This window comes from Henckelia pumila, chromosome 4 (genome assembly GCF_033568475.1).
Source record: "Henckelia pumila isolate YLH828 chromosome 4, ASM3356847v2, whole genome shotgun sequence".
Taxonomy (NCBI): domain Eukaryota; kingdom Viridiplantae; phylum Streptophyta; class Magnoliopsida; order Lamiales; family Gesneriaceae; genus Henckelia; species Henckelia pumila.
In genome coordinates, this window is record NC_133123.1 from 99,792,379 (window position 1) to 99,818,578 (window position 26,200).

Here is a 26,200-nt window from a genome sequence, read left to right on the forward strand (position 1 = left end):
ATCATGTTTTATTACATCTAAACATGATTGTATTAGTAATTACTCAAAAATCGTTAATTCTGGATACGAGTTACTACAAGTACAATTCACCCTACTGCAGCTCAACGACCACTATCTCCCGGTCCGTCCAACCTAAGTCCTGTTTCGTAAAATGGGGTGTCCAGAACCAAAACCAAGGACGTGAGCTAACAATGCTCAGTACGAAAGTAGCACATTGGGTCGTCGTATCAGGAGGTACTCTCATATCATAAGAAATACGTGGAATATCCGGACCAAAATCCATGGATCCATCCACAAACTTCGAGGCTGAGCAATCTCTATACTGGTAATATCAAGGTATAGACTCAACGTGATAATGTATGCAGCATAATAATTGTGACATAATAAATTCTCATGAGTCATGTCATATAAACCATGCAAATATAGAACATGCATACTCAACCAAGGTATCTCGGATAGTACGTCTGTACCTCAAAATAAGCAACCTAGCGATACTGGCTCTTTAGTCCAAGCCTATAAACAAATAATCACTGTATCACTAAATGTCTACTAAAAGCCTTAACTAGACTAATAACTACTCACTGAAGCTAATCAGAGTCTAGCGATATGCCTACATCCGTAGTCAGCCTTTTGATGACGATTGCCCTAAATGAAGGCACAACACTGCTACCATCCCGGTAGCGCCTTGCTATCGTCCGGCCTCCGAAAAAATACTTAAAAATGCCTAAAAACCACTAAAAGCAAGTAGGAACCGAGAGAGAAGAGAGGGAGGTGAGCAAAGAATGGGAGCATCGGCTCTTCTATTTATAGATCATGATCGAAACATCTGGTCCCTAGTTCGGAGCTTCCGAACGCACTTCGAAACTTCCGATCGTCCTTCCAAACCTCTTCTACCGAATGCGTGTCTCTGATTGGACAATATACTACTGCAGACACAGTTCGAATCTACCGAACTCTAGTTCAGAACTTCAGAACTCCCTCAGGTCCAATCACCAAATCAAAACTCATACCCTGATTGATTGACATGCTTCCGATCTGCATTTCGGTGCTTCGAAACTGCTCGGTACTTCCGATCAACAGCACCTAGTTCGGAAGCCATAACATAAACACGACCACAAATACCCTAATAATATAAGTTTATATTATTGATTATAAAATAATAATTTTTCTCATACTTTCTTTGTTAAAAGTTATCAGCAATTAATGATGAGCATGCTGCCGATTCGCCGACCCATTGAACATTGTCCAAAACTCACATTTCCGATTCTTCTTTAAGAGCTCGTCACTAATCCACAAAACTATAGATTGTATATAAACTCTACTTAAAAAAGAAAAACAAATAATGATTTTCTTTTCATATAGTAAAAATCTTATGCTAATGATACAAAAATATGACATTTGCACAAGAAATGAGCCTCAAGAAATAAGATAGCTGTGATGAATACAAATACTCATGGCATAACGTATTGCTGCAAATACTTGGTCCTCTTCTTGTTCTTCAACTTTCGGAATCCACACGATTCTATCTGCCGTATCCTTTCCCTGCTTACTCCCATAAGTTCGCCGATTTCTTGCAATGTCTTCATCCTACCATCCTCAAGGCCAAATCTCATTTTAATCACCTGCTTTTCTCTTGGATTCAGGGTGTCTAATACCTTTGCCAAGTCCTCTCGCATCAACTGTTTGATTAGCAAATCCTCTGAAGTTTCTGCTTGGGGATCCGCAATCATTTCCTGAGAAAATTAATGAAATCATGAGGCGGGCAGAAACAAATTCATGGAAGGTGGAATAGCAATAGTTTTATGCTCTAACACGCCTTCTAAAATGTGCGCCATAGACTAGAGAAGCGTAAACCTAGAATTAACACCACGACCTGCACATTGATCAAACAATTGAGGAGAGGACCTCGATGAAATATAGAAGGAATTTCAAAACAATGGGTTTTCAACAAATGACCTTTTCGCCATGATTCCATGCGTTAGAAACCATTTGCCTTAAAAGGCTTGAACTCATGTTAGATGGGCTAACGATAAAGTAGAAACCATAATAGATACACAGTGGACAGGGAGCATAGAAAAGGGAATTCATTTAGGACATTACCGACGGTTTGAGGTCTTGGTTAATCCCAACCTTCTGATCAAGGGACCTTGGAGGTTTTGGAGTTAATAAGACCGCCTGAAGTCGCTTCATTGAGATCCCCGTTGCCTGAGCAACTTCTTCATTGTTCGGCTGTCTACCATTTTCAGAATACAATTGCTTTTTCGCCTCTTTCACCCTGTAAGTTGCATCAACCATGTGGAACTGTCGTTCCAACAAAGATGTGAATTAGATTGTGTCATATATATATGTATGCAAAATCAAAGTTCTTGGTATCAGACTTTCGTTCAGAATCATTACCGGTAGCCTAATAGTCCTCGACTGGTCAGAAAGGGACTTCCGAACCGCTTGCTTTATCCACCAGTGGGCATAAGTCGAGAACTTGAAACCTTTTGAAGCATCAAATTTTTCTGAACCTCTTAAAAGCCCTCGACACCCCTCCTATTGGAATGAATATCGTGTTGGAAGAATTATCAAAACAAACCACAATTTCTCTGAGTTTTATTTTGTGGGGCACGACGTTTGGTTATAAAAAGTAATACCTGAACCAAATCTTGGAGATTCATCCCAGCTCCTTGATAATTTTTAGCAATGGAGATAACAAGACGTATGTTACTTTTTATCATTTTATCTTTGCAAAGAATACCATGATTTAATCGTTCCCTCAATGTCTTCTGATCAACACCAGCTGCAGCAGCCCATTGAGCCAAAGTAGGCTCACTGCCGTAACGTTTCACAAGCTCCTCTTGAAGCCTTTCCAATTTCAATAACTCCTGCATATTTATTGGTGGATGAATAGATATTAAAGGAAAACAAAAACGAAGATGTGCAGAGGTATGTATTTTCAGATTTGCTAGTCCATTTGTTCCACTCACCAGTCAGAATTTTTAAACAATAAAAATTCTAGAAGTAGAAATGAATTGTCAAATTTCAGAGGCTTTTCAATGCTGTGTTCGGTTGGGTTGGGTTGGGAAAGGAAGAAGAAGATCATCCCACAAGACAAGTAAACGCTTGAGATAGAGAGAAAACAAAAACATTAGCGGAAGATATTCCTAGAACTACCTGTATCCCTTTTGAGAACATCTGTTCTTCGGATACAGTAAGGAGCTTTGAAGAATTGGTAGTCCCTCTTAAGTAACGCAAGGGATCCGAATAATCTATTTCCTGCAGGGAAGAGCGCTTTTTCCGGCTTGACGAACTGGACTTAACAGATACAACGTTGGCCGCTGCCTTCTCTGCTGCTCTACTTCTTTTTTCTTTCCGCTCTATTTGACGTTTTGATCTCACGGCTATACTCTTGGAGAGTTGTGCCTCGAGAAATTCAAGTTCTTCACAACTTGGCTCCTCTTCTTCTGATCCCATAAAACGTGCAACTGTGTGTGTGTCACCCGTACCAATTTTAGTAACCTTAGACTCAATGACGCCAACTCTTCCGGTAATATTAACAGGTTGTTTCTCTTCAACGTGATGTAAAATTCTAGTATTGGTTGATGTTTCATGGCTGCCCATCATGGCTGCATCTTTTGCAACCTTTAGTGCTGCCCTGGCTAAAGCGAGTGCTTCAGATGCAGCAGCAGCTACAACAGCCTCTTCACTGGTAAGCAGATTTCCTGCAGCTAAAGTCGCTTCAAGATTTACCTGCATATACATCAAACCTGATGTTGAATAGTTCTACGGATTTCTCGGAGAACTAGAATACTAGTGCATTTCAATGTTACCTTCATAGGGTGGCCATGAGTTCCCATATAAGTCCATGGTTTGTTTCCAGCACTAGAAATTGAACGAGTATCTAATGAAGATAAGTCGAGTACTGTAGCAGAAGAAGAAGCTGGATTATGAATTGGTTCTAACAGTGGTAACTGTAGCTTCTCCAACTCGAGCACTGAGGTCTTTGCTGTCACGGTTGGTGTTGAAGTGGCAGACAAAAGGATAGACTGTGTCCGGAAAATAATAGTGTCTCTACCTTTTGCTGCATTTAAGTAGATTATCAAAATAAGATCCACAATCCTACACACAATTACCATCAAGATTTCCCTCGGTATGGATTATGGAGATGTCACGAGACTAATTTTAGTGTGAGAGATGCACGAAGCATAGGTTAGTAGAGCTGAGAATAGAGAAAATTGTAGACAGTTCAACGAGTATTACTTCCATGTAGTTGAAATGAAGTTTCACGCGATTAACTGAAAACCGAAATCAATTATCACCCCTTAAATGTTGACTGAATTGGTGAAAAGCCCACTTTCACAGAATATATTAGCAGGATGAACCAATGTATAAGCTCTTTTAAAATCAAGTTCAAGAACAAATACAAAGACTGTCTAAACCATACACATCGGATTATCTTTCAACACTAAAAATTTCAATTACAGACCATCTTAAGGCATGGGGGACAGGATATCATCCAGAATCAAATCGAGACCATGTGGTACTGAATATTATTCTGTAGAAATTGTTAAGTACAATGTCTGATTGTATAGGATCAGCTGTGGACAAAAGAATCGGAAGTATTCTCACATCTAGGGATGCAAAAGCTAAAGAAAAGAAATGAATAAATGAACCACTTCCCACGGTTGTGAGGTCAGACTCCAGAGAATCAATGCTAGACAACAAAATAAACAAGAATATGCTGAAAATTCTCCATAAAATTCAAATGTAATAACATAATTATTGGACAATTAAAAGAATCCAAATAGTTTCCAAACACCAGCTACGTCAAAACCAAAATTTTCCTTTAATTACTTAACTAGATTCATAGTCCCATCCAAGAAATAAAAATTTACAATTTCAATCTCCTAAACTAAACTCCAGGTCCATCAATGCAAGACAGAATGACCAAGAACCCAACTTTTCCAAAACCCATAAAACAAAATTTCCCCAGTTCACAAAATGCATAAAAATGAATCTCAAGAATGAATCTTAATCACATAAATTCACAGATAAACAACTTACAAGGATGGCCCAAAGATTTGAATTTGACAGCAAAAGTATCGGGTGAGCACTTGAACTGCGGCAACAGACAAGACATACTTCTCCTATAAAATCATTTACACACACACGAGTTCAAGCATGTCACACATTACACAAAACACAGCCAGTTAATACACAATTCTCCCAATCTACTATTTCAAAGGAAAATCTGATTCTTGCACAATTTCTCGGTCAATGGAAAGTGATACTTGTTTGTAATGAAAACAGAGGATTATATGGGTTAGAGATAAGCTTGAGAAAACTAAAGATATTTGTTTCGGAGGGGATGAAAGGGATAAACGAGAGGATAAGAGTTCTGCAATATGGTCTGTGGAGTGAGGATGAGAGAAGAACAGCAAGAGGTAAAAGTCTAAAAGACAGGTTTTATGGGCTTTCATATTTGGGCCTTTTAACTTAAAAACAAAACGTTTTCTTTTTTCTTTTCTTTTCTTTTCTTTTCTTTTTTTTTTTTTCTCGGGCAATAAATTCTTACTCCAAAAAAATGTACATTTGAATAAAATAGTTTGAATTTCTTTCACAAAATATACATAGATAGTAATTAGAAGTTTTTGTTTTTGAAAACATTTGTATCTAAGTTCTAGGGTAAGCCCACCCTTCTTGATCACACATAAAATCAACGGTTTTGGATTTTTAGTGTTGAGGGTGTTTGACAGAGCTTAAAAGGTTTTTCAAACAGCTTATAAGCTGTTTTAGATCTTTTAAACTCTTAAATTTTGTTTGGCAAAAATTTTTAAAAACAATTTATAAGCTGTCAAAATAAGTTGTTTGACAGCTTATTAGCTGTTTTTAAAAAAAGTAAGGAAGAAGTACTTTTTTCAAAAAGATCTTATTTTAATATTCTATCTCTATAAAATATTCTTGAATATTTTCATAAATCTCTATTATATGCTCCACCCATTAAATATTAAATATTTTTTAAAAAAAATTTCAAATCACATAAATTTTTCTAAAGTAAAATATTAAAACAATTTTATTTTTTAATATATATTTATTCTAAAACTATTTTCGTATGTGTAAAACTCAAAATTTTATTTTCATAGAATTATACTCTTTTTGGTAATTTTGACAATAAAAAGATCTTATAATACTAAACATATCAACATCTTTAAGTTGTTTAAAATAAGTTTACTCAAACACTTTAACAACTTATTTTTAAAATAAGTTCTAACAGCTTATAAGCTCGTAAAACAGCGTTTAAGCACTAGGAGCTTATAAGCTCTTTTTAATAAGTTTAGTCAAACACCCTAACTTAGAAACTAATAAAACAATGTTGATTATTCTATATCTTGATAGATAAATAGAAAACATTAGGTATATCAATTTTGCGATAAAATCGATAATAGAAATGATATTCCGATTTCTTTATCTTTATATCAAGAAAAGGACTTAATGCTATTTTATTTTTATAATTCCAAAAGATCAACTTCAATATTAATCTATGTGAACGAAAATTTCATAAAGAAATATAATTTCGGGTATTCCCAAATATAGACACTCGAAATTAACTCCAACATCAAATTTACAAATTAAAGAATAATTTTGGACATCAAATATATTCATCCTAATTTCTCAAAGTTAAAAAAAGCATAAAAAACAAATTTGAAACTTTAATATAAAACTTTGGTTATATAGTATATCAGCACTCGAATACATTGACAATTGTATAATTGTATAAGGTAAATGGTACAAATAACATTTTGAAGATTTGTAAGACGAAAAACGAAAAAAGAAACACAGAAATCATTAAAAGCTATATTTATTGAGAAAATTATCCTAAAAGAATAGAATTTCATTATTATAAACCAGCAATTACAGCATGGACGAATTTGATTTAAATACCTAAATCTAAACTCAAATTTTTATTCTTTTAAAAAAATAAAAAATAAAAATTGTATTGAGTTTCTTAGAAAAAAAAAATTAGTTTCAGTCCCTGATCCACAAATAATGTTAATATACTTGGGCCTACATGTCTTTTCACCGATTACAGCATGGACGAATTTGATTTAAATACCTAAATCTAAACTCAAATTTATTCTTTTAAAAAAATAAAAAATAAAAATTGTATTTAGTTTCTTAGGAAAAAAAAATTAGTTTCAGTCCCTAATCCACAAAAAATGTTAATATACTTGGGCCTACATGTCTTTTCAACGGTGAAAATTTGTATAAAACATTTTAAATATGATACTAATATATGAAATTTGAATAATAGTTTAAATCTAAGACATATATTTAGGGGTGGTTTGGTACGGTATACTGCGGTATTAAACGAATACCGCATACCGCACAAAGAATTTCGGTACCGAAATTTTCAATACCGGTACCGTACCGAAAATTTCGGTATACCAAAATTTTGGTATGATATAAATTCATACCGTTCTTATCAAAAAATTTCGGTATACCGAAATTCGGTACGGTATCGGTATGATACCTTGTATACCGAAATTGTTTTTAAAAAAACAGTTTAAAAAATATTTAAAAAGTCGGTATACCGATACCGTGCATACCGATAACCGTGTATATCAATTTTTTTAATATTTTTTTGGTATATCGAAATACCGAAATTTTGCAAATCATATACCGATACCGAACCGAAATTTTCGGTATATACGATTTTTTTTTGATACGGTATATACAATATATGACGATATTTCGATATTTTTCTCCAATCCTAGGTAAATTGAATGAAAAGTTTTTTTTTTTTTGAAAGCATAATGAAAAGTTATATATACATATGTAAATATATTTAATTAATTTATTTTAATTGTAAATGCCATAGATAGATATACATATATCATACTATTTATTAAATAAATAATGTTTTTTTATAAAAAAAAAAATATAGGTGTGATATAGCAGTGAATATGTAGGGTATTCCCACTAGGCTGAACCCTAAATTCGCCGGTCAACACACTCACTTTCTTTACGCACAGATCAAATTGAAGGAAATTCCAATGGCGCCTACTTCTGGGTTTTTCCGGGGCTGCCGGGCCTTGTATTCCGCCGCCAAGTCCGCCGCAGCCCCTTCTCCGAAACCTAACATCTCCGCCTCCAACAAGAAACCCGCCGCCAATGCCGCTGCCGCCGGTACGAAGGAGAAGAAGAGTTCGGGGTTGTTGAAAGCCACGCCCGTGTCCCCCACACTCCGTAACTTTGTGGGTGCCTCAGAAATTTCTCGTGCTGAAGCTGTTAAGAAAGTTTGGGGTTATATTAAGCTGCATAATCTTCAGGTATCACTATGATTTTTTATATATCTAATTTCGGGTACTTTACCGTTGACGCATAAAAGCCCCAAGTAGGTATATCATATTCTCGGGACCGAACCAAGTGTGTGAGATAGAGAAACAATTTTATGGAAAACTTTAGTAGTAGCCATTTCTGAGTGTGTACTAAGTGTGTGTTTGCTGTTTCTACATGTGTCGCTGTTTGAGATGTAGTTGCTAGTTGCATGCTGAAGCTGAAGCATTTTAGTTCCGAAAATGGATTAGATTGTTGCTATTACTTGTTATCCTTTTCATTTACTTTTCCAATTTTTTTTTGAGGATATTCTTGGAGTGTAAGACTGCCTGGTTTGTTATTTGGATATCACGAGCACATAATACATTAGCCTAGGCTCTAGGCACGAGGATGCCACCAGTTGAGAACAGAGTAACGCCGATGTGCTCATCTTTAATAAAATATCGACCTTGGATTAAAGCACAGATCTTGGTGCAGATGTGCTGACAGTTGTGATTTGTGACATCAAATTATTTTGGTTCTTTTCCTCGTGGGATCTGGGTTATTGATATCTTTTTCTTGTGGAATCTGGGTTGTTGATATTTGTGAGATTTGATTGAATGGAAGGGAAGAGAAGAAACGTAGATAAAATATTTTTCATGCTACTGTAGGAACATGATACCTAACTCTATTAATGTTATCCAAAGCATGTGCTATTCTAAAAATTACTTTAGGTTGTAACCTTGTTCGTTTGATGATATGTCTTCTTTGTATGGCAACACTCAACAGATAAAATTAATGAATATCTTTATAAAACTCTAGGGCACCATTTGGTGCGGAAGACTCCATATCTTTACAACATCCAGTGTTTGTCTCGAGTTTCACCATAATCGAAGTCAAAAGCAATTATATTATCTATAATGTTCAATTTATTATCCTCATATTATATAGATCTTTCATCACTTCAGCGGTTCAGCCCAAAAGCCAATTAGTGCATAGTTATATTTGTACCTCAATGTATACCAAAATCATGAAGTGCTTTAAAGTTGTCTTTCGTTTTTAGCAGTGTATCCTGTAGATGCTTTCCTCATTTGTGTGATGAGTTTAATTCATTTGGGCAGCTTATTATGAAGTTCCTAAAGCATGGTGTTCTTTCTTCGGTCAAGCAGTCGTTTTCTCTGGATAAGCACACAAATTCAAAACTGTGACAATGCAACGAATGAGGATATATATTGTAAATTTGGGATAAGAATAATTCTTTTTTTCCACCGAATACAATATTTATACAAGTAAATGATGCAAATCAATCACCACAGAATTAGGACTTAATCTTAGCTAAATTCCGTAGTTAATCTAATCTTTATCTAATCTAATCTACTCTATATTTACAATAGTATCAATTTCCTAACTTTGCTCCATTATTCTACACTCCCCCTCAAGCTGGGCATAGATATTATACATGCACAGCTTGTGACTAAGTTCTTCAAAGTTAGTCCTTGGAAGAGCTTTGGTGAGTATGTCCGCTGTTTGTGATTTTGTAGAAGTATGGATCAATTGTATAATTGCCTTATCAACTTTTTTCTGAAATGAAATGTCGACCTATCTCGATGTGTGTTTTGTTCTATCTTGATGCACAGGGTTCTTTGCAATGCTAATGGCAGCTTGATTGTCACAAAACATCTTGATAAGTTTTCCTGTAGCTATTCCCAATTCTTCCAGCAATCTCTGTATCCATATTCCTTCACAAACACCCAGAGTTGGAGATCTAAGCTCAGCTTCTGTGCTACTACTTGAAACTACAGATCGTTTCATACTTTTCCTAGTCACAAGGTTTCCCTATACATAGGAGCAATATCCAGATGTTGACCGCCTATCTGATATATCTCCTGTCCAATCTGATTCTGAGAGAACTTCAACATTTCTGTTATTATTCTTTTTGTACAATAGTACTTTCCCAGGTGTCATTTTCAAGTATCTCAAAATTCTCCTCACAGCTTCCACGTGTTCTTCTCTTGGATTGTTCAAAATCGACTTACAACACTAACCGCAAATCCGATATCAGGTCGAGAATGTGAGAGGTAGATAAGGCGTCCTACAAGTCTCTGATAGATTCCCTTATCAACGGGTGCACTTTCCTCTCCGGTTCCTAACTTTTAAGTAGAGTCCATTGGAGTGTTTGCTGGTTTACATCCAAGCATGCCTGTTTCTTTGAGTAGATCTAGGACATATTTACGTTGGGCGATAAATATGTCTTTCTTAGATCTAGCCACCTCCATGCCAAGAAAGTATTTGAGATATCCAAGGTCCTTTATTTCAAATTTTTCGGCTAGATGTTTCTTCATTTTTTAAAGTTCCTCATCATAATCACCTGTTAAGATAATGTCATCTACATATACTATCAGGACTACTATTTTCTTGTTTGATGAGAACTTAACAAATAAAGTATGATCAGCCTGACATTGAATATCCTTGTTTCAGTACTGAACTTGCAAACCTGCCAAACCATGCTCGAGGTGGCTGTTTAAGCCCATACAGGGACTTGTTGAGTTTGCATGCCTTGTCATCCTTGAAAGATGTTTCAAACCCTGGGGGTATCTCCATATACATTTCTTCCTCCAAATTTCCATTAAAAAATGCATTTTTGACATTAAGTTGATGTAAAGGCCAATCCAAGTCAGCTGCAAGAGAAAAAAGAACTCGAAATCTCAAATAGTGTTGAGTTTGGCCACTGAGGCAAAAGTTTCTTGGTATTCTACTCCATAAGATTGAGTGAAGCCTTTGGCTACAAGTCCCTGCATGTGCTTAAACAGTCACATCGAGCATGGTTTGGCAGGTTTGCAAGTTCAGTAATGAAACGAGGACATTCAATGTCAGGCTGATCATACTTTATTTGTTAAGTTCTCGTCAAACAAGAAAATAGCAGTACTGATAGTGTATGTAGCCTGGGGTATCTCCATATACACTTCTTCCTCCAAATTTCCATTGAGAAATGGATTTTTGACATCAAGTTGATGTAAAGCCAATCCAAGTTAGCTGCAAGAGAAAAAAGAACTCGAAATCTGTAGTAGTGTTGAGTTTTGCCGCTGGTGCAAAAGTTTCTTGGTAATCTATTCCATAAGATTGAGTGAAGCCTTTAGCTACAAGTCGAGTTTTCAATATCTCAATACTTCCATCGACCTTATGTTTAATGGTGAAAATCCACTTACATACAACCGGTTTCTTTCCATGAGGAAGATTAGAGATAACCCTTGTGTCATTCTTTTCCAAAGCTTTTATTTCTCCATTGATTTCCTTTCTCTATTCTGAATTCTCCAGGGCCTCCTGGATGGAATTGGAATCTGTACACTATCAAGAGTAGTGACAAAAGCTTGATAGAAAGGAGATAATCCATCATAAGAAACAAGTCTACATATAGGATGATTAGTGCGCACTCGAACACCTTTCCGCAAAGCAATTGGAATGTTCAAATCATCAGTATATGGTGCTGGATTTTCAAGACCAAACCGACCGGTAGCTTCTTTACCTGAGTGACTTTGAGAAGGACTTGAACTCGGCTGAGATTCCTGGTCAAATATGGGAAGAGCTGACTGCTCTATTATCCTCTTGGGTCTTCTTCTCCTCGCGTAAACATGAAGCTCAGTATTTGCAGTTTGCGTTGTTTGAGAATGGCTAGGAATCTGATTTTTAGATGGGGTAGTAAAAAGATGACTTTCAGGTAAAGTAGTTACTGGAACTTCTGAAGTTTGATCAATGACTTCAGGTTGACCACTGATAAGGGGCAGAGAACTGAAAGGTGAAGGAGTTGAAGATATTGGTGAGTGATGTATTGCTTGTGTGTTTCAAATAAAAAAGTAAAAACAACAGTCATTGGAATGGCCTCGTGCACAAAAATACAATCCCTTGTATGGTTTTTTATGCTTTTGAATTCAGAACCGTTATTGCTATTGCTGACTCTTGTTATGAAATATTGTGTGTAGACTTTCTGATTTTTGCTTTCCAGAATGTTTAGTGATGCTGCTGTGTTTTTTGTGTGCAGAACCCAAGTAACAAGAAAGAAATCTTTTGCGATGGGAAGCTCAAGGCTCTATTTAACGGAAAGGAAAAGGTCGGTTTTTTAGAGATAACAAAACTGCTTTCTCCTCATTTCGTGAACAACTAACCGCAGGTTAATCTTATGTGGCCATCTTTTCTTGTCGTAACCTTGTAAAATCTCAAGCTTAATCTTTGTGATGCTTTTTTAGCTGGAGATCATGTACAAAACAAGAAGACTAATCTTACGTGTGTTTGTTGTTGGCTTTCAAATACTTGAAAGCGTTTTAGCGGTTGTAGTGTTATGCTCTTTTAGTTTCGTATGTTGCGAACAGCTTATGCTCTTGCACGCTTCCGTTGTTCACAGGCCGATAGTTTATGGTTAAATTTTAGTATCTGGGCATTATTTGCAATACCAAGCAAACACACACTGAGAAAACCAAGTTTGGATCAATCCAACTGATTCATACTTTCCAAAAAATTTAGATCAGAGTAATTCAGTTAGTTTGGTGTTATCAAGTAGTTCAAATGAACAATTTCTTACTCGCTACTAATTGTTATCCACGCTTCTCTGTGCTACAAATGTTTGAGGTTTTGATGGGAAAGAATGTTATTGTTAAAACATGAGAGCAAAATAAATATGATTCTGTATGTCGGAGACATTTGACATTTTTATATTCGTTCGTTGAAGAAATATGAAAGATAACATACAAAAACCAATCCTAATTGCCAATTGCATGTGCAAAATACTAGTGTAGCTAGCTAGTCAAGCAGGTGGTGTATCCATTTCTCAACAACAGCAGGAGAGCCATACCATGGTCTTTTCTCGTCATCGGAACCTACAGGCGAATGGTACACTCCATCCAGACTGATATTGAGTGCACCATCCAAATGTGCAGACATTTCTGGCACGACGCCATCTCCCCATACATCCGCCAGCCCACAAACCTGATACATTCTCCAGGTAACAAACATTACATACCAAACAAAATGAGGAAGCCACAAAAAATGCTAACGAATGGGAAAATGTGATTGTCTAAAACCAACAAAACAATTTTTCTTGAAGAATCATATTGGAACTAGAAAACAGGACTTAAAAATGACACGAAATGATAGTTACCTGTTTATATCCTTGACCAACAAATCGTGCTTGCAAGGAGGCAGAAGCTGATATCGAAGAATTCACGGCCACCGTTTCTCCATTTTCTTGGTCAAGTTCAATCAAATCCACAGAATCATTGTTATCACTTAATCCAAGAAAACGGACCCCTTGAATGTACCTGCCATTCACATAAATCCGTTCAGACCTTTTTATCATGAGACCAAACATTATTTTTTCAGTTTCCTGCTTTTATTTCCGTTCTCTTTTGGCATACACAAATACCTTCAGTCCCAGTTATAGTATCATGCATTAACAATTATTATCAGTCATGAAAGCTTAACTTAGTAACTTTCTTGTGCAACCCGTGGAGTGCCCTATTGTTACAGGAACAATAACCAGATTGTTACTTCCCTCAGCAATTTTTCTCTTCAATGACTTAGTAACTTCTGAAGCCAGCACAGGAATGTAGTTTTGAAAGTATACATCCGTTGAATCAGCAAAAATACCCAGAATATAACCCAAAGAAATAAAAGTAGAGTTTCATGAGATTTTCTGTATGTATGTATATATTTATCAACCGAATTCCAATTGTTTAAGGAATCTCACGTCCAGAATTATATGTTCACACATTATGGAGCCGTTATTAATACAAATGTTAGTAGGATGTACTCCGATTCTGAAAATTTGTACGTCAACAACAACAACAGCAGCAACAAAGATGAACAAAGTCGAGGCGAGATAATCTCTCTATCCGCAAGACGAAATTGCCCGTTAACAGTGCTCAATGTTGGCGGCAATCGTCTCTAAGATACAACGGCTATTCAATCGAGATATAGCAGCACAACAAATATCTCGATCTTCGTCGAACTAAAATATGTATCAAATTTTTCTTTTGTGAGAGAGAGGGAAGAATTCGCAGAGAAATCTGATGTATTACGTTATCAGATGTTTTGTGTCAGCTTTTCTGTGTTATAACCACCGTATATATAGACTTATACACGAAACAATACGTTTGAAGGCGTAAGGATACAACCCATGACAGGAAAGAACCAAAAAGAGACGTGTCTTTTCGGTCTGCAGAAGGTGCGCTCGGTCGGTGATATTTGACCGATCGGGCGCTCATCTTTTCTGAAGCCTACAGCCTTGACAAAAGAGGGCTGCGCTCGGTCGGTAGTTTCTCACTGATCGGGCGGACCCTTTTTGTCCAACACACTGGATTGCAGGAGAGGTGCTGCGCTCGGTCGGTATAAATATACCGATCGGGCGCACTAACAAAATAATAAAAATTATTATTAATTTTTTTTAACCAAATTTTATCCAAAAATAATAATTGATCATAAGACCTCGCCTCGCCACGCAACCCCGCGCCGGCCGGCCGGCCGCGCGCGCACGTGTTTGTTCATCGATTAGCGTCTTGCCCCTTAACAAAACATCCGGTGCCCTAAGAGCCCAATCCCATAAACCAAACTTGGGTAATTTTGGAGTTAAACACATTAGAAACATTCCAATGTGGGACAAACCAAAATAAGTTTTCCCTTCAATTTATTTCACAAAATTCAAACTATTCCAACACAATTCAAATAAGCCTTTGAATAATAACTTTTCCAACAATACCCCACATGAATGAATTTCACATATATTAGCATTCTCACTAGAAAGTCATATTGAGTTATTGTTACATCAGGATAGGTAGCTTGTGGCTTTGAACCTACCGTAATAAAATACTATCGGATTTACTAGTTGCATAGTGACGCGATGTCTTGAACTAGTCAACCATTTGTGTAAACCAAGTCAATAGTATTTACATAACAAAACTCTAACATATTTTATTCTCACGTTGTGTTCATTTCGGCCCTGGACCGTATCTTAGATTCATAAGCGTTTCAATCAAAGCGGCCAATACTTTGCACTTATATAGGTGATCTCCTATCAAGAGTATCATGCGTTACTCTACCTCATAGGTATATGAATCATTAAAAGAAAATTTAACCTCATCACATTTTGCAGGTCATTTATACTTGGATATTTCAGGAATTAGCAAGTAACAATTCCAAGCACTCAAACTAATATTTATAACTTAGTTGTCCCATTTAACCAAGGTTTTGGGATCTTCAATTCTCAAGGTTGGGTTACCGCTATAAATATTTTAATTTGTGGATTTTAAACCTATTCCTCCAAGTAGTTTGTACATTTGATCTCTATTTATACTTTTTGTAAGCGGATCCGCAAGGTTTTCCTTTGACTTCACATAGTCAACCGAAATAACCTCATTCGAGATCAATTGTCGTATGGTATTGTGTCTCCGATGAATATGCCGAGATTTACCATTGTACATACTATTTTGTGCTCTTTCTATTGCTGACTAGCTGTCACAATGAATAGTAATGGAAGACACCAGTATATTCCAACAAGGAATATCTTCTAGAAAATTTCGAAGTCACTCGGCTTTTTCTCCAGCTTTATCTAAAGCAATGAACTCAGACTCAATAGTCGATCAAGCTATACAAGTTTGTTTAGAGGATCTCCATGACACCGCTCCTCCACCGATTGTGAACACATATCCACTCGTAGACTTGGAGTCTTTCGTGTCAGAAATCCAATTTGCATCACAATATCCTTCTAGGACCGCATGATATTTTGTATACACTATTCCATAACTAGAAGTGTATTTCAAATATCCAAGCACTCTCATTAGTGCTTTCCAATGATCCTTACTTGAATTACTTGTGAACCGACTAAGTTTGTTTACAGTATATGCAAGATCAGAACGGGTACAGTTAGTTAAGTACATTAAACTTCCTATCACTCTTGCATATTCCACTTGTTAAATAGATTCTCCTCTATTTTTGACTAAATGTGTATCCAATTCCATATGTGTTCTAGCCGGAGGACGATTTGTGGCATTAAATCGTTCAAAAACCTTTTCTACATAATGGGTTTGAGATAACATAATTCCAGTAGGAAGTCTAGAGACTTTAATCCATAGAATAATATCACACAATCCCAAATCCTTCATATCAAAATGTTGTCTCAACATTTTCTTGGTTTTCACAATCAATTCATGGTTGCTACCCATGATTAACATGTCATCTACATAAAGACAAACAATTACATATGCATTTGTAGTACCTTTATTGTAGACAAATTTATCACATTCATTTATTGTGACCATTTGACAACATTGCAGTGTCAAACTTTTGATGCCACTGTTTAGGTGCTTGTTTGAGTCCATACAGCGACTTGACAAGTTTACACATTTTTTCTTCTTTTACGGGTATAGTAAACCCTTCTGGTTGTTATATATATATTTCTTCTTCTTACTCTCCATTCAAAAACGCTGTTTTAACATCCATTTGATGTATCTCAAGATCATGCAATGCTGCAATAGCTATGAGAACACGAATGAATGTTATTCTAGAAACCGGAGAGTAGGTATCGAAGAAATCATATCCCTCCTTTTGTCTAAAACCTTGAACCACTAGTCGAGCTTTATATTTATCTATAGATCCATCTTCTTTGTATTTCTTTTTAAGAATCCACTTGGATTCCGAAGGTTTACATCCCGGAGGGAGATCAACCAACTCCCACGTATGATTGTACATGATGGAATCTATTTCATTATGTATGGCTTCCTTCCAAAAAGGAGCCTCGGGATTTGATAAAGCCTCTTGAAGAGTTCTTGGTTCATTATCTAACATGTATGTTAGAAAATTAGAACCAAACGACTTTTCAACTCTTACACGTTTGCTGCGTCGTGGTTCCTCGTTGTTTTGTGGAGTGTCAGTTATGTTGTCATGAGTTCGCTTGTTCAAATTTATTTCTTTCATTTCTTTACATGGAAAGACATTTTCAAAGAATACAACATTCCTTGACTCCATAATTGTGCCTTCATGCACATCAGAAATCGTTGACTTATGTACTAAGAATCGATATGCACTACTATTGTATGCATAACCAATAAATATACAGTCAACCGTTTAAGGCCCAATTTTTATTTGTTTTGGCTTAGGTACTTCTACTTTCGCCAAACACCCCCACACTTTGAGGTATTGGTAAGAAGGTTTATGACCTTTCCACTGTGCATATGGTGTTTCATCTTTTTATTTAATTGGAATCTTGTTTAGAATGTGAGTTGCTGAGAGAATCGCTTCACCCTACATATTTTGAGGTAAGCCAGAATTTATTAACAACACGTTCATCATTTCTTTCAATGTTCGATTCTTGCGTTCTGCAACGCCATTAGATTGAGGTGAGTAAGGGGCTGTCGTTTGATGAATGATGCCCGAAATTAAGCAAAATTCTTCAAAAGGAGCCACATACTCTCCACCTCGATCACTTCGAATCATTTTAATCTTTGAACTTTGTTGATTTTCAATCTCAATCTTATATTTCTTGAAAGATTCGATTGCCTCATCTTTGCTTTTTAATAAATATACATAACAAAATCTGGTACAATCATCAATGAATGTTATAAAGTACTTATTTCCACCTCGTGTTTGTACCATTTTTAAATCACATACATCAGTATGTATTAATTCAAGTGGCGCAGTACTTCTCGTGACATTATGAAATGGAGCTTTAACCATTTTTGCTTCAACACAAATCTCACACTTATTTTGTGGATTTCTTTTAAACGTAGGTATTACATTTAAACTTGCAAGTCGTTGCAACGTGTTGAAGTTAACATGTCCTAAACGTTCATGCCATAAATCATAACTTTCAGAAAAGTAAGCAGAACCAACAATTTTATTCTTTCGCCTCAAGGCGGGAAACATTCATTACATTCAATTTAAATAGACCACTATCTTGATACCCTTTACCAACAAATACACCAGATTTGGTTAAAACAAATTTATCAGATTCAAATACCATTCTAAATCCAGCCTTGCACAAAAGTGAACCACAAACCAAGTTCTTTCTAATATCCAGAACATACAGCACATTCTTGAGCGTTACCTCTTTGCCCGAGGTCATTTTCAACACCACGTTTCCCACTCCAACAACTTCAGATGTTGCGGAGTTTTTCATGAACAACTTTCGATCCCCAACGGTGGCATAGGTCGAATACATATCTTTATCGGCACAAATGTGGCTCGTAGAGCCGGTATCAATCCACCATCCTCTTGAATCATCCACCACATTGGTCTCACAAATAACGACACTTAAATCAATATCAGAAATTGGTAAAGGTACATACCTTTGTTCAACCAAGTTTGATTGATTTTGTTTCTGATTTGTGTTGTTTTTCTTTGGAATTCGGCAAACCCTTTCTATATGATTCGGTTTGCCACAGTTGTAGCAACTTCCTTGGAATTTCTTCGCTTTCCCCTTTTGCTTTCCATCATGGGGGCGCTTCCTCTTTTGACTCGTACTAGACTCCGCCAGATTTGTTTTGGCCTTGGTTTCCATCTTTTTATGTGACTTGGCCTTGGTATTTCTGTTGTCCTCCTCGATGCGAAGTCTCACGATCAGTTCTTCAAGTTTCAACTCCTTACGTTTGTGCTTAAGATAGTTTTTGAAGTCCTTCCACATCGGAGGCAACTTCTCAATGATAGACGCGACTTGGAATTGTTCATTGATTTCCATCCCTTCGGCCAATAAATCATGCAAGATGATTTGTATCTCTTGCACCTGACTCATCACAGTTTTTGAGTCTATCATCTTGAAGTCCAGAAATTTGCCAACCACAAACTTCTTTATTCCTGCTTCTTCAGTTTTGTATTTCTTTTCCAAGGAATCCCAGAGTTTCTTGGTCGTCTTGACAGAGGAATAGACACTATAGAGAGTGTCATCAAGGCCATTCAATATGTAGTTTCTGCACAGAAAATCACTGTGGTTCCATGCATCAACAGCGGTCCTCTTTTGGATATCAGAATCGCCTTCAACGACGACAGGGGGATCCTCCTTCAGGAATCTAGACAGATTCAATGTGGTAAGGTAGAAGAGCATTTTCTCCTGCCAATGTTTGAAGTCAGCACCAGAAAACTTTGGCGGCTTTTCTCCATGTGCAGGGGCGGAAGCGAGCGGAATAATGAAACGGTAGACATCTTCAGAATCCGAGAAATACAAAATTTCGTCTTGCGATTGTTAGTAGGATGTACTTCGAATTCTGAAAATTTGTACGTCAACAGCAACAACAAAGATGAACAAAGTCGAGGCGAGAGAATTTTCTATCCGCAAGACGAAATTGCCCGTTAACAGTGCTCAATGTTGGCGGCAATCGTCTCTAAGATACATCGACTATTCAATCGAGATATAGCAGCACAACAAATATCTCGATCTTCGTCGAACTAAAATATGTATCAACTTTTTCTTTTGTGAGAGAGAAGAAAGAATTCGCAGAGAAATATGATGTATTACGTTATCAGATATTTTGTATCAGCTTTTCTGTGTTATAACCACCGTATATATAGACTTATATACGAAATAACACGTTTGAAGACGTAAGGATGTTGTGGGGACCTCGGGTGATAATCTCATCTTAAGGGGCAAATTAACATTTAATCAAAAAGCAATCACACTTTAACGAATAAAATCAAAGACTGAATTTTTTTTTTTTAAAATTCTGCTCACAAACGGACCTTGGTCCGGACCCTTGCACGGACCAGGGCACGGGGTCCGTGCCTGTTCTGGATAAGGGTCCGTGCCTATGCAGAAATTGAAATCAAAGGAGTTTCGGAACAGAGGACACACGGACCCTTACACGGAGGCTTACACGGGGTCCGTGCCTCCTTTTCTCAAAACATTTTTGGGACAGTGTCCATCCGAACCTATGCACATGGCAAGCACGGGGTCCGTGCCCTGCGCATAAAATCAGTCTTCTTAATGCTATCAAGTCTGAAAAATGATATAATTTATTATATAAGCTATCCAACATGATTTTACATAATTGACATGCATTTAAACATCAATCTACATATATGTAGTACATGAAATCTCAAGTATAAATCAATACTCAACAACAACATATACAAAAGTGCTTGTTGTTCTAACATGATTACCAAATCATAAAATACATGACATCTGCTTAAAAACCCGAGTCTCCACTTCTAATCTTTTAATCTCGTGCAATCCAAGTCAAGTCTGACTTGCTTATGCCCCAACCTGATGCAATGCACACATACAAACAAAGCAACAGCCGGATAACTCCGGTGAGAATAAATCTCAGTATGAACGACATGCATATACATCATTTAAGCATATTAAATCTATATGCCAAATGAATCTTAAATATCAAATCATGTAATAACATGTAAAACATGATAATATATGCGTTCATCTATAATAAAATAATACCAAGCATATAAACTCATTCAAATCTTGAATGCCAAATACTAACATGCTAGCATTTATAAACGCATATTCTAAACCATAAAAATCTCTAGGTTAATGCATAAATGCAATGCATGAGTCAAGGAATAGGCTATCAAATCTGATATCAATAAATCGTAGCTCTGGGATCCTGGGGAAATAAAATCTTTAACCAACCACCGACTCTCCCACTCGAGGTGGTGTTAAATATCTCAATTCCCCTGACTTTGATGCAACTATAGTGAGTCATCTAGCTCTGGAAATAAATCTATATTCCGTGCTGTGAGTCATCTGACTCTGGAAGTAAATCTACATTCCATGCCACTCAACTACAGTTCTCCAAACGTCATCTGCACTCTAGGCCTTTCAACCCTCTGTGCTTTTCAGGCTGGAGTTCAAGATGAATGCAACATAATCTGGATGCATCAAATCATACATAAGCTAAAACAATATCTTGAACACATCAATCATATAATCATATGATCATATAATCACTCTAGGATACCGACAAATCTGTAAGCATCACATAGAATACGTAAAACATGTTCAATACAGAACATAATATAAATCAAAGAAGACAAGTAAACATTTACATAAATATTCTGGGAATTCAAGAAGATAGCTATCTTGAATAATTTATCCCATTTATGTAAACGTAAACAATAACATATATTAAACATGCATGTATGTGATTTTAGGCAACTCGATAATCAAAAACAATCTCGAGTTATTATGCCCATCTTATTAATGTCTATTCATATCTTTCCTTCTGAATCTGAGAAGCTCCAATTCTGGACAAATAACATCAAAAAACTTCCATCAAAATCTGCTCAAATCAGTACAATCATTCAAGGCAAACTAGCTTCACACCTTCTTCAGTCTTTCTCGGTTCAACGGCTAACTTCTCGAGCTCGCCGACTCGAAATCGATATGTTGCAATTCAAATCTGAAATGCATTGATATATACTTCAAGATGAGCTTTCAATATCATGTCATTCTTATTTAGGATCAAACAATCTAATAACTTGATCCCGTGACCGGAATTCAAACCGACGGCGTAACGGATCGAATTCGATATTTCCAAAAGCATAATATCAATCTTATTACTCATCTCAACTCACTACCAACATCAATTGATCAGCACAATTTCGAAATCATTAGCCCTAAAAATTCAGAATTTCGAAAATTCTTTCAAAAATCGAAATCATGTTCAAACGACGATCTTTTCTCGATTCGTCTTAGATATGCTATCGTCGTATATGCTAGAACACGTTTATGCAATCAAATCTTAATTCTAACAACATCATAAAATTCAAACATGGTAGAACTTCATAAAACTTACGTCAAAACAAAGTACTCGGAGCTGTGATCACAAATATATGCTCAATCGAAAATTCTACCGGGCGGATCGAAAGATATCAGAGCTTGAAGAATCGAAAATGGCTTGGAACCCTTTCTCTCATCTCTCTCGGTTTCTTGGCTGGGAATCTGATCACTTTTCATCTTATTACACGTTTTTATGGCAAGTTGCAAGGCAAATTGCACTTTGGTCCCTGAACTTTGACCTAATTGCAAATCAGTCCCCGGACAAGCGATTTAATTCAATTTCAATCCTAAATAATTTAAGAATAATAAAATTTAATTCTAAACTCTAAATATTCTCAAATTAAATATTCTCGAATTAAAATTAAATCATTTTGGACCTTATCGCATTTTAGTCCTTGAACTACTCAATATTTGCAAATTGGCCCTTGCTCGGATTTCATCCTCAAATTAAATCCTTGATATTTATAATCTTGGAATTTATATCTTAAATTCCATAAATATCAATTCAAATCTTTTTAATCTTTTAATTTAAGTATTTCGGTAATTAAAATCTTAAAATCCGAAAATCCTCAAATTAAATATTTTTGACCCGAAATTTAAAATCTCTAATTTTTATAAATTCTTAAATTCATCTTTTCACTCTTATTCGGAATTTAACTCTTAAATCCCGTCATTAAGAACTTAATACTTTCGGGCCTTACAGATGCAACCCATAACAGGAAAGAACAAAAAAGAGATGTGTCTTTTCGGTCTGCAGAAGGTGCGCTCGGTCGATGATATTTGACCGATCGGGCGCTCATCTTTTCTGAAGCCTACTGCCTTGACAAAAGAGGGCTGCGCTCGGTCGGTAGTTTCTCACCGATCGGGCGGACCCTTTTTGTCCAACACACTGGATTGCAGAAGAGGTGCTGCGCTCGGTCGGTATAAATCTACCGATCGGGCGCACTAACAAAATAATAAAAATTATTATTATTTTTAACCAAATTTTATCCAAAAAGAATAATTGATCATAAGACCTTGCCTCGCCTCGCCTCGCCACCCCGCGCCGGCCGGCCGCGCGCGTGTTTGTTGCATCGATTAGCGTCTTGCCCCTTTACAAAACATCTGGTGCCCTAAGGGCCCAATCCCATAAACCAAACTTGGGTTATTTATGGAGTTAAACACATTAGAAACATTCCAATGTGGGACAAACTAAAACAAATTTTCCCTCCAATTTATTTTACCAAATTCAAACTATTCCAACACAATTCAAATAAGCCTTTCACGCCCATTTAAATTATAATTCATTGAATAACTTTTCCAACAACAAAAACCTTAAAAGTTTAAAGGTGGGTATAACAAAGCAAAGAAGATGCATTCCTCATTGTTGCAGTAACTTTAATCTTTTCCTTCTTTATTCACTGTATATAACAACTTTTGCAACTGCATAATATGTCACATACGGAAGTTTACCTCCACTAAAAGATATTTATTATGATTCTGTCAACGAGTAAAAACTATGAAATATTCTATTCAGTCCGCTTCAGAAGTCTGGATAAACATCATTGCAGGATCCAATGCTTGCAACTCAAATATAGTTTAGATATAATCCTAAGGGTATAAATATGTAATATTGACAAAGCTTCAAATACCTGCCAGCAATGCACACATATCTTAGTTCTGGAGAGTAAACAGCTTTTGCACAATTCTTTTCAACATAATTTAAGAGACCCCTGGTTTGATCGATTACTCCTGATACACCTATTGGCGGTGCCCTGACATGAATTTCATCGAGCAGTTAAATTCATGAAGGGAAAAACTACATAAAATTCCATTTTTGATACAAGACAAAGCACTTTGTAGCAAAGGGTAACAAGACACAGAGAACTGATGTATAATTTTCAATAAAATGAAATCTTACATACAGATGTGGGGTTCCTAATGTCAACAACAAAGATACATCCGATGCCCCAAATTCTTGCAAGTAAACACGCGCGAGCCATCCTCCTGCTGAGTGCCCAATCAATGATATGCTTGAATCTACAATGGAATGGATGTGTTTCAAATAGCTTATTTCCCTTGGTTTGAAAATCAAATTACGAGGTTCAAGTTAAAAAATTAGGACATGTTTTGACAGATTCCAATAATTATTTTTCACTGGAATCAAACAAATATTAGAGAACAAACTTAAGGATTCACTTTTCTTTCTTTAATCCATCTGAACAATACATGTAGGATGTTAAATACTTTACACGACCTGCCTTTGGCAAACTAACCATTCCATTGCACAAAAGTGGAGGCGCGAAGCTAACCGCGACAGTTTCAAATTCGATGTAACATTCTAATGAAAACTGGCAAGAAAGATTACGATTTACAAATACCCGGAACCAATTTTTTTGCCTCATATACAGCTTCTTCAACCCTCTTAAGATACCTGCAATGAAATGCAAAATTGGAAAATAGATGACTTAGATTTAAAATAGAAGGGTTACAAAAGAAAAAAAGGTACCAATTAAGAACTGGTCTAGGTCGAAGAGTGCCTTTCCAATAGTTGGAGTCCACCAAACCAGCAGCATTTCGCAGCCAATCGATTCTTGAAACCTTTGCGATCACAGTGGAAAGCCCATAGTTTTCCAAGATAAGGCCTAATTTCTGGTAGTCATTTGTGTTGTTTCCTAAGCCCTGACACAAACAATCTCAAACAACCACAAATATTGCATAAATATCAGGAAAAGACAGACAGATATTGTTGTCATTTGTGTTGTTTCCTAAGCCCTGACACAAACAATCTCAAACAACCACAAATATTGTTGTCATGAAATTTTCACATCGCTAGCTAAAGCAAACTTGATGCATGTTGAATGAATAAACTTTCATATTTGAGAATGAATCTTGTAGAAAATACAAAGGCGAATTGGGAAAGTGGGTAAATAAGCGAGACAGAGAGAGGAGTAACTGGAAGGATAACAGCAGGGCGGCGGTTGGGTGTCCAAGTGCAGCGACGCATTGAAGGTGGCGGCGAAGCCAAAGCCACGGCCATCTTCTTCCACCGTCCGACCAACCAACAGCTAATGAGTGAGCTAAAGTTTGTGGACTGGCTGCTGTGTAAGTTGCAGATATTTTTCATAATATTATTATTCATTAAGGCCGTTTGGCCCGTACGAATACGATTGGATAAAAACTAAATCAATCATAAAATAAGAGATAATAAGAAACTGAAATATAAGAATAATAAATAATAAATAATATAATAGTTAATCGGTTGACGTAACACGGGTAGCTACCCTCCAATTGTTGTAGTCCAAATTTATAATTTTATCGGACCAAATTAATTATTTAGGGCCAACAACATGACAATGGCCCAATAGACCAATTGGCCTGTTATATATTAATGTTGTATCTGAAATTGATACAAAACATGACGAGGTCCAATAAGCATTTTTTGATTTGAATCCCATATATAATTCCCTCTTCTTCAATCGTGAAATATGATAAAAATCAAATTTAAAAGCTGCTGCCTGCTAGTGCTTCCATTCTTACCATTCTTCTGAGGCTAAATACCTAAGATGCAACACCCTCTTCTTTGTATAACATAAAAACAGAAGCAAATAGTAATAATAATAAAATCCTGTTATGAATTAGGTAGTACATAACACCTTGCCGACGAGCACACATAAGAATTATTGGATGCTTTGCCCAAACACTCCAACATACTGCGTTGTATCATTTTTTTCATGTAAATTTTAACCTCGTAAACATTATTTTCATTATCTGACTGCAAATTTTGTGTTGTATAAATATTTGTAGTTTAACTGTTTCAAATATTAAATACAATCTATATCCATGTAATTGAATCATTCATAAATATTAATTAATAGGACATGATAGGGTGAAAAGAGGCCAATGTAAGTTAAATGGTAGACGGAAGTTTTGAGTTTGATTGTTTGGTTGATTATCGATCTAGTCGGACATATATTGATTGTTTCATGAAGTTATACATGAGAAAATGACATTTGGATGCTGTGCGGAGTTTTGTTGGGACCAGGTGTGAATGTAGAGGGGGGAGGGGACATTGCAAAAATAATTAACAAAAGAGTAACACTCCTGTGCAACGGTCTCATTCGTGAGACGGGTCAACTCTATCCATATTTA

General features: G+C 36.2%; 3 protein-coding genes across 3 annotated transcripts; 1 reads left to right on the top strand and 2 right to left on the bottom strand.

Annotated features, from left to right (window-relative positions):
* Window positions 1-1,286: 1,286 nt before the first annotated feature.
* On the bottom strand, window positions 1,287-5,415 carry LOC140863649 (RNA polymerase sigma factor sigB). Its single transcript, XM_073267230.1, has 7 exons — window positions 5,050-5,415; window positions 3,816-4,066; window positions 3,160-3,735; window positions 2,640-2,870; window positions 2,398-2,538; window positions 2,101-2,301; window positions 1,287-1,733 (listed from the first exon to the last, which is right to left on the bottom strand). Exons 1-7 carry the CDS (start codon window positions 5,123-5,125, stop codon window positions 1,452-1,454), a joined length of 1,758 nt encoding a protein of 585 aa, XP_073123331.1. The 5' UTR covers window positions 5,126-5,415; the 3' UTR covers window positions 1,287-1,451.
* Window positions 5,416-7,943: 2,528 nt separating this feature from the next.
* LOC140864848 (upstream activation factor subunit UAF30-like) lies at window positions 7,944-12,722 on the top strand. Its single transcript, XM_073269233.1, has 2 exons — window positions 7,944-8,315; window positions 12,338-12,722. Exons 1-2 carry the CDS (start codon window positions 8,040-8,042, stop codon window positions 12,458-12,460), a joined length of 399 nt encoding a protein of 132 aa, XP_073125334.1. The 5' UTR covers window positions 7,944-8,039; the 3' UTR covers window positions 12,461-12,722.
* Window positions 12,723-12,898: 176 nt separating this feature from the next.
* Window positions 12,899-25,199, bottom strand: LOC140863516 (uncharacterized). The gene is made up of 7 exons (XM_073266992.1): window positions 25,005-25,199; window positions 24,558-24,730; window positions 24,430-24,482; window positions 23,974-24,088; window positions 23,701-23,823; window positions 13,451-13,610; window positions 12,899-13,278 (listed from the first exon to the last, which is right to left on the bottom strand). Exons 1-7 carry the CDS (start codon window positions 25,188-25,190, stop codon window positions 13,093-13,095), a joined length of 996 nt encoding a protein of 331 aa, XP_073123093.1. The 5' UTR covers window positions 25,191-25,199; the 3' UTR covers window positions 12,899-13,092.
* Window positions 25,200-26,200: the final 1,001 nt, after the last annotated feature.